The following is a 10,138-nucleotide window of genomic DNA, read 5'->3' as shown; positions in this document are numbered from 1 at the left end:
TCTGAGGAGTCTGTGTGGAGTCGTGGCACTTTCTCGCGCTGGCATTACGCCGGTCAGTGGTCCACATTCCCTTCATCCTGAAGACAGCTGATTGGCTAGAGTGGAGTCAGTCAAACAGATGCGAACCAATAGAATTTTGTTGTCGTAAAAGAAGGCTGGTCTTTTTATTTTAATGGGAGTTGTAGTTTTTCTCACAGATTTCAATCGACTACCAAACACACACACACACACACACACACACACACACACACACACACATATATGTATAGTAACACAGACAATTATTTCAAATATATTATGACTCAATTAAATTTTATTTAAAAATACAAAACACAGTTAGTTTAAATATTAATTTAAAATACAGCCTTTAATTTCCACCATTTGTTTCACATGAAAATAACTTTTAATGGATAATAATTCCATATTTAACGGATTAGATGCCTCGAAAAATAAGAAAATAAGAAACAATACCTTGCTGTGAACATTTATACAAAAGAAAATCCAGCTTTAAGGAAACTGTTTTCAGAGTCATTAACTACCATTTATATCAGTCTTATGAGTGATTGTTTAAAAGGTTGCTTTAAAGGTTGTTTAAAACTGTTTAATATGCTGTGACTGTGGGCAAAGACTGTTTTAAAAGTAATGTGTAAATGAAGGTGTGAATTATTTATTGCTAATGTCCTTTACAAATCAATATAAGACAAGTCAGTATTTATATTCTTTATCTTTAATTACCTTAAGCTTATACCATGTCACTCAGTTATGGAGCTGTTTATTGAACATAGATGAACATATATTGAACATAAACAAAAATCTTAATTTAATTTTGAAAGGTTATTCTTTGGTGTGGTTGTGTTGTGTTGTGTTGTGTTGTGTTAGGTGTGTGGTGTAACATTAATTTGTTTAGCAGCGGGTGTGGTTTCCATAGCGCACTAGACCATCAGTAGGAAAGTTTTTTAAATATTTAAACATTTAAATGTTACAAATTATATAATTTAATTATAACTTTAATAATGATGAATGAGGCTTCAAAACATATCATGCTTTGTAGAAGTCAAACATACATCACTGTACACTTCAAAGCAGATTTTAAGAACTGTGAGGACTCATACTAAAGTTTACTTTAAAGGAGTGGACGCACACATTCCACATTCATTTGTTTATTGTGTATTAGCATGGTGTAATAGTACTCACAGAATCAAATTGAATAAGAGGGTGTTGAAAGAAACACAAAGTAAAGCAATTTTAGTGCGTCACTCCACACCTTCTTGCCTCTCCTAAGAAACACAAGTAACTTGTAACACAAGTAACATGCTTTCATTTAATTACTTTCCAGTTGAAATGTCTTGTCTGTTGTTTTTTCTTTGCAGTTTACATTTCTATATAAGCACAGAATATTCTTCGATAGGTGACAATAGTATGCACTACTGCATTATTCAGACTTCATCTTCTTTGTAGTTGCATAATCCAAGACTGTTGAACCTGCACATGTAAAACACATTTGCCAAATTTATATTGTGTGATATACAAGTTACATACATTTTCTTTAAAAATCAAAACAACATGTCCAAACATATCCTAATTCAATATTTTCAAATGTTTATTCACCCTCAGGATAAAAAACAGTGCCCACAAAATGTATTTGCTTCATAATAGTCTTGAGTTTTACAACAGGTCCCATATGTATGTAAATGAAAACACACACACACACACACACACACACACACACACACACACATATATGTATAGTAACACAGACAATTATTTCAAATATATTATGACTCAATTAAATTTTATTTAAAAATACAAAACACAGTTAGTTTAAATATTAATTTAAAATACAGCCTTTAATTTCCACCATTTGTTTCACATGAAAATAACTTTTAATGGATAATAATTCCATATTTAACGGATTAGATGCCTCGAAAAATAAGAAAATAAGAAACAATACCTTGCTGTGAACATTTATACAAAAGAAAATCCAGCTTTAAGGAAACTGTTTTCAGAGTCATTAACTACCATTTATATCAGTCTTATGAGTGATTGTTTAAAAGGTTGCTTTAAAGGTTGTTTAAAACTGTTTAATATGCTGTGACTGTGGGCAAAGACTGTTTTAAAAGTAATGTGTAAATGAAGGTGTGAATTATTTATTGCTAATGTCCTTTACAAATCAATATAAGACAAGTCAGTATTTATATTCTTTATCTTTAATTACCTTAAGCTTATACCATGTCACTCAGTTATGGAGCTGTTTATTGAACATAGATGAACATATATTGAACATAAACAAAAATCTTAATTTAATTTTGAAAGGTTATTCTTTGGTGTGGTTGTGTTGTGTTGTGTTGTGTTGTGTTAGGTGTGTGGTGTAACATTAATTTGTTTAGCAGCGGGTGTGGTTTCCATAGCGCACTAGACCATCAGTAGGAAAGTTTTTTAAATATTTAAACATTTAAATGTTACAAATTATATAATTTAATTATAACTTTAATAATGATGAATGAGGCTTCAAAACATATCATGCTTTGTAGAAGTCAAACATACATCACTGTACACTTCAAAGCAGATTTTAAGAACTGTGAGGACTCATACTAAAGTTTACTTTAAAGGAGTGGACGCACACATTCCACATTCATTTGTTTATTGTGTATTAGCATGGTGTAATAGTACTCACAGAATCAAATTGAATAAGAGGGTGTTGAAAGAAACACAAAGTAAAGCAATTTTAGTGCGTCACTCCACACCTTCTTGCCTCTCCTAAGAAACACAAGTAACTTGTAACACAAGTAACATGCTTTCATTTAATTACTTTCCAGTTGAAATGTCTTGTCTGTTGTTTTTTCTTTGCAGTTTACATTTCTATATAAGCACAGAATATTCTTCGATAGGTGACAATAGTATGCACTACTGCATTATTCAGACTTCATCTTCTTTGTAGTTGCATAATCCAAGACTGTTGAACCTGCACATGTAAAACACATTTGCCAAATTTATATTGTGTGATATACAAGTTACATACATTTTCTTTAAAAATCAAAACAACATGTCCAAACATATCCTAATTCAATATTTTCAAATGTTTATTCACCCTCAGGATAAAAAACAGTGCCCACAAAATGTATTTGCTTCATAATAGTCTTGAGTTTTACAACAGGTCCCATATGTATGTAAATGCTAGAAAAACTGGCATGAAACTGTTGGATTTACTGCTGACTCGTGGATTTATCGGTAAGCCATTCGAGGTCAAGTCAGCGTGGTCTGTTTGCTAAGTGAGTGAGCAAGTCAGAGTTACAGTAGTGCATGGTCTAGAAAAGTATTGTCAAAGGACTATTTGCAATTTTTCATTCATTGCTTGTTATTGTCTAACCCTAATGGTTGTAATTAGCACATGGACGTAAATGCAAAAGAATAATAAATGTTACCTTTGTTCATATTAAATGCGTTCACTTTAAAAATCAAGCTAGAAACAAAAATATAATAAATATTCTAAAAATGCTTTTGCAATTACACAAAAAATACAGTACAAACAGCACGTCATTTTAAAGTCTTTTGCATTGTTCTCTAGTCTAGAGCACAGATGGAGTCCAGAACATTATATAACCTATAAATGACTGCATGGTGGATACTCAGCTGTTACTGCAATGTTTGATGTCTGTAGAGCAAACAAAACTGCTTCTCCAACTTTATCAAGAGAAGTGGACAAACTGGTCTGCTTGGTGAAGGTACAGTATATAAAAGGACTATACATTTCTGAGAATCATAGATATCCAAATTTCTGTCAGAGCCAAGTTGCTTCCTGTTGTTTTTGTGCTGAGTAATGGATTTTCATCACATTTTCCTTAGGTCCATTTATAATGTTAGTTATAAAGTAATTGAGTGTTTCAGGTCCATTTTCATTCACTCATTTATTTATGTATTTAATGATTTATTTACACCTTTACTTGTATCTAATATTTACCTGGATTGAACACCCTGAAGCAGACCAAGCAGTGCCAAGAGCACGGTCTTATCTAACCACTCAAGGGACTGAACACAGGGGAATCAGAGCAGATGCTCTCACTGACTTTAGAGAATATCGTGGAGTACTTCAGAGCACTTTCAGCACCTGAGTTTCTAACTGTTCATACAGTCTGGGTTACAGCAAAATTTTCTGTCAGTTTGCATGCTCATTATGAGTTTTGTCCCTTTTGTAGTCTTGTTGGGTAGCCCCGCCCATTGTGAAATCTCATTGGCCAAAACACGCTCCTAACATTAATCAGGAAATACTCCTAAATATCTTCTCATTGATATTGACTTTTTATGTCACTATCAACTTCACTGCCCTCTATTTTTTTTGTTCATTTCAAGATCTAAGTTCTGTTAACACCACTTAAAAAGAAGTACAAATATTAACCTGTCAGTCAACAATTACTTTATACATATCAGTCAACAAAAAGTAACTTTACATACACCAAGTTCCACATAACATGAACTTATCTATTACCTTCCCAGTTTTACCTGAGACTTTTTTTAAGTGATTCATTGCATTTTCACTTAACTGTTCACAGCCTTTCTTTCTTTGAAAAAAAAACAACAAAAAAAAACGTGGGGGGTTGCGGGTTTATTGCCCTTGCCATCTTCTGCTTTGTGCAGGTGCAGTCATTTGACACAGGACAAGGCACTCTGACCCAGAATTCTGACATGTGATTGGGTAATCCAAAGACAATCTTGAAACTCTGGAAAGTAGGTCCGTAAAATGATTTTTAGATTGTGGTTAAAAGGAAACTGGGACAGAAGTATATAAAGATTTAATGGCATTGTAAGAGCGTAATGAAAGTCTAGTATGACTGGAAAGTGGGTGGAATTGTATTGGATGGCCCACTTAACGTCTTATATTTCTGTTTCAGCTGCTCAACTTTGTATTGTATATGTAAGGGAGAAAGTACATTCAGCCTGTACATTTCCCTTCAGGGCCCTGATCGACCTGTGCGGGGTTGCTTTGGTATTATGATAGACAGACTGACATTATTCTCATTTTTATTGAACTACTATCCAAATAAATAAATGGACACTAAATTCCTGTTGAAATTATTTTATTATGTGTTCACTGCTAAGTGACATAAAAGACGTGAATCTACACAGTAAAAATGCTACAGTAAGAAACCTTTAATTGGTAACGGTAAGTTCTCTTACTATACAGGGGAAAAGTGCAATAGCTTTAACCTTACATTTAATGTAATTTTACAGCAAAATACTGATGAATGTACAATTTTTGGAAGAAAAAAGAAAATAAGTAAAGTCATCTTATAATTTACAGTGAAAACCTGCTAAATGACATTCCCAGAATTCTCTGGGTGACACCACATTTGACGGTATTTTGTTTAAATTATTGTGTTTTGTGATCAGTTATGTATATTAGGATTATATGTTACAACTCATGTTGTGTAGTGAATGTTTATTGCATTATTTTTGTGCAATATGTTACCATGATGGTGTTTTGTGTTTGTGTGTACACACCACAGCCTATATATTATTATTTACCTCAGCTTAAAGGTTATTTGCAATGAACTTTGCTTCTTCCTGTTGCTTTTTCTTTACCAACTGTGTTATTGTAGTGGTTGTCAGTATATGTTAAAGGTACAAACCAGATATTAGTAGCAGCTTGGCCTTGTCCTTTCAGCAGAAAAGGCTGTAGGATTTACCAGATTAAAATGTTTTTGTTGTTTTGTAAACAGCAATATTTACAGGTTGTTCTGTAAATATGTTCACATTTTTACTGTATTATTATATAACTATTCTGGCAAACATAGGTGCATTTTTTTCTCTTAACTGATTACCAGATTACTGATTATATACAAAAATATTTGAGCACTGAATGTCATTACTGATCAGAATCAAGTATACAGACAGGCTTTTAGCTATGTATGTTACTTTAAAAGCCAAACTTAATATATACACATCATTTATACAGTGTTGTGGAAAAGATCTTTAACATTGTTTGTGTTCAGATTTTATTATGGGAATAGATGACAGAGTCTGTTAAAATGGACACAAGGTTTGGTGTGTATTGCATTTGTTTGGTGTTCAAGGTTTCAGTTATTCTCCAGGGTCAAAACACAAAAATACATTAAATTGTGGATAGTAAAAAAAAGAAAAAGAAGACCATAAATACTGCTACCAAGTTATTCATCGACCTTTACATCTGATCACATTACTGGATAGCCTCCAGATATACAGTAATGGCCAAACGTTTTGGCAGTGACATAAATTTTATGTTTTGCATTTTGCTGCTTAAGCTGTTGTGGTGTTCATTCACATTGTTTCTAGATTATTGTGTAGAGTGATCAGATGCATTTTAAATCATTGCTAAAAAAATGAACTTTTCACAAATTTCACTGTTTTTTGATCCTAACACAAAATTACCAGCTAACATTCATTGACTGATCATATCAGCAGCACATGTGAAAGTGTGAATGAGTACCAGTCAGGTGAAATCACTATGTTGCTGTTCAACCAAGGGAGTGGGCTCTCTCATAATTCTGCCCAAAAACACTGCCATGAATAAAGAAAGGTATCAAAACGTCCTGCAAGAGCGACTTCCAACAATCCATGAGCAACTTAGTGATAAGTTGCATTTTCGTGCATTTTTCCAGCATGATGGAGCACCATGTCACAAAGCAAGAGTGATAAAGAAGTGGCTCGAAGAGGATTACATTGAAATTTTGGATCCGTGGCCAGGCAACTCCCCCGGATCTCAATCCCATAGAGAACCTGTGGTCAGTCCTCAAAAGGTGAGTGGACGAGCAGAAGCCCACAAATTGTGATAAACTCCAAGAACTAATAAGGCAAGAATGGATCGCCATCAGTCAGGATATAGGTTAAGAAGAACAAGGATCAACACTGTAAATATTGACTCATTATATATATATATTTTTTTGCCAATAAAAGCCTTTAAAACTTATGCTTATCAGTGTTTTTCAGTATACTATAGAAACATGTGGGAAAAATACCCTACAAATACTGAAGCAGCAAACTTTGCAAAACACAATTTATGTCACTGCCAAAACTTTTGGCCATGACTGTACAGTAGATGAACTCTACACTTATGTACAAATATTCAAATGCAAAACCACAAAATTTCCACCTCAACTGCTTACATCAACCATATCTATTGTGTGATTTGGAAGAGCTGACCCACATCCTGACTGCGATAACAACATTGTCCAACTTGTCTGAGAGTCCTGCTTCCCTCATCATTGATTTAACAAATTAAGCTTTTTGTTTTTTGGCAGAGGATGGCGTGTTGGTCTGCCATCAAATTCTTGCATTAGCACATAGACGTTTGGCCAGTCATGATGAGTCATATTACACTACATCACTGCACCACCATGATCAGCTTAATGGAAAAGAAAAAAAACAACGCCCCGCCTATTATAAACGGATGAAGTCAAAATGTGGAAAGTCTTGTAGAAAGCCCCTCCACTATAATCATAATGTCATTAATATTCATGAGTGAATTGTCACCATTTAGTGACATCACAGCCAGCATGTTGATGAAAACCCTTTCATCATGAGACAAATACTCTCATCAACAGGCAGATAGTTATGTCTCTGGGAACAGTAGGTCATGAGGTCTGAGTTACGGTTGGCAGACCTTAAGTTTAGAGGCCAATTGACAGGGAAATACTGTATAATCAGAATGGAGAAGTAACCAGTTCCTCTTCTCATCGACAGAAAAATATGAATCAGTGGATAATGTAAATAAAGAAGACACTGGGGAAAAAAAACATCAATCAGTGTGCTTTTGGCAAAAAGGAAGTCAATGCAGTAGATGTGTCTGTTCATCCCATTAATTGATCTCAAGCTGTGAGAGAATCTGATAAATATTATAAAGCCTCCCCCAAAGCCACTGGTAAAGAGCTATTGCTTCTTTTTAGCTGCAAGTGTGTCTTAATATGATGTCTGATATTTAGCATTTCTCACAGCAAGCAATCAATAAGCACTGCTACCCTCTGGTGGAAAAAGAACATATTCAAACCATTAATAACTGATATGTCTCATCATCTCTTATCAAAAACAGGTTAAAAAAATACATAAAAAGCCACAAAATGGGAAAGCAGGGCATATTTATTTTCATTATTGCAAGCTTTCATAAAAATTATGATAGTCCATATGAAAAAAAAACTTTTCATCTATACAATCATTTATAAAAAATTGTCTTCTCTGAGACATGATTGTAATAATGCTTTTACAAAACAATCTCCATAATCAGTAAAGTTACATCAAACCAAACTTTACACATATTTTGGTCCAATTTAAATGTAGGAAGTCTTACACTGTTAGTAACAATATCAAGAGAAAACATTTAGTCAAGTAAAAAAAATACATTTGAATAAGGAATGCTGATTTATATTTAATAGTGAAAGGATGTGAAGGCTAACTATGAAACTAAATTAACTCAAACTTAAATGGGTGGCATTTTTCACAATAGAATCTAGAATTCTTCAGAAAAGGATGAGTTCAGGAAAAACATGCAGTTCACTTGAGGGAAAGAGTTTCTTGCTTACACATATGGAAGCACCATCTTATTCATGGCTGTGTAACCTTTACCATAAAAAACTCTGGATTCCACAAACTACTAATAGTAACTGAAAATTGAGACTTGTGCGATTCACCCACACACCAAAGGGGACATAAGAGTCAGTCTACAATTTAAAACAAAAATAACCAGATTCAATACAAAAAGTGCTGTTTTTGACTCTGGCAAAGGGCAATTTTAAAGTATTTGATCGTAAATTAATGTCAGCATTTCCTTGGTACATTTTTATCTAGTAATCTGTGACACTGGGTTGTGTCTTCGGATGAATCTCGATTCTCGACTGAACAGAAAAATGTTATAAAGAAAAATATCTGAAGTATTTCATGTCACGTAACACTTTATACTGCTCTGTTTATCGTCACACATCAATTTACGTAATAGTTCATGATTAGTTTGCATCAGCTTTCCAGTGTGACAGCAAAAAGAAGATAAATCACATTTAAAGGTACGAAATTGCAGTCATAATCAAAACAGAAAATCGCTGAAATTATGCACTTTCTTCTTCTGTTACTGTGGTGATTTATATCAGTCTGCATAATCCTAGCTAAAACATCTCATCTTGCAAAACTTGGAATACTTAAAAAAGAAAAGATAAAGGATGCGAACACACACATTGTGTTATTGATAATTCAAATAAATGGGAGAGCTTTTGGGTGATGTCATGTTCACTGCCCTCAGTTTGGTGGCAAGATACTGGCAGTAAAAGGGGGCATGAGAGAAAAAAACAACGAGATAGAGTGTAAACATGGTAGAGACATTGCTGGTAGTGGCTCTTTTTCACGTTTTGGAGAGGTTACTGAACCACATTTAAGACTTTTGAAGTAGGTGCATTCAGGTTCCCCTCTAATGGGTTGGTAACAATGCACGGACCTCAAGATGATCCAGTGACCGAGTTCATCGTGTGGGTCAGTTGCTATTGAGGATCTCAATGCTGCCCTGCAGAAGGGACACGCTGTTCTGTAGTGAGTGTACAGAAGAGAGAGCACAACAGAGAGAAGAGAGAGAGAACAGATGGAAGAAAGTTAACGTGTTGGGCCAAAACTCACTAAAAAAAAAATCAAGGTTTTCCCACCTATTAACCAACAAATCTCCATGACTTTCCAAGTCTACCATGTTTACTTTAAGGGTGCTTAAGGTTTGTACATTTTTTTTTTTTAAACCACTGCACTCAAAAAGAGCAATATCTAGCTGCTGAATTTTATAGCTGAGCATATCTAGAAAAATGTACACTACTGTTCAAAAGTTTTGGGTCAGCAAAAAAAAAAAAGTACATTTGTTTTTATTTGTGTTATGTTTACCAAGGCTGCATTTATTTGATTTACAAATACATTTTACTTGGCCTTCATTTATACAGTCTAGTGAAATATTAATAGAATATTAATTTTTTATATATTTTAAAAGCAGTTTATTTATTCCTGTGATGGCATGGCAAAGCTGAATTTTCAGCAGCCATTAGTCCAGCCTTCAATGTCACATGATCCTGTGATATTTTTTCAGGATTCTTAGATAAATAGAAAGTAACAAAAAAAAAAAAAAAAACGCATTTTTTTGAGGAACTGT

The 10,138-nt window shown here is 33.9% G+C and overlaps 1 protein-coding gene across 1 annotated transcript in view; it reads right to left on the bottom strand.

Moving 5' to 3' along the window:
• Window positions 1-8,169: 8,169 nt before the first annotated feature.
• The window catches only part of snx5 (sorting nexin 5), an 8,454-nt gene continuing 6,485 nt past the window's right edge, over window positions 8,170-10,138 (bottom strand). The window contains exon 13 of the mRNA XM_016442376.1: window positions 8,170-9,535. Coding sequence (XP_016297862.1) covers window positions 9,485-9,535 — 51 coding nt within the window. The 3' untranslated portion in view covers window positions 8,170-9,484. The remainder of the gene's footprint in view (window positions 9,536-10,138) is intronic.

This window comes from Sinocyclocheilus anshuiensis, unplaced genomic scaffold (assembly GCF_001515605.1).
Source record: "Sinocyclocheilus anshuiensis isolate Anshui unplaced genomic scaffold, SAMN03320099.WGS_v1.1 scaffold487, whole genome shotgun sequence".
Classification (NCBI taxonomy): domain Eukaryota; kingdom Metazoa; phylum Chordata; class Actinopteri; order Cypriniformes; family Cyprinidae; genus Sinocyclocheilus; species Sinocyclocheilus anshuiensis.
The sequence above is the reverse complement of the archived record's forward strand: the minus strand, read 5'-3'. Positions and strand labels throughout refer to the sequence as shown.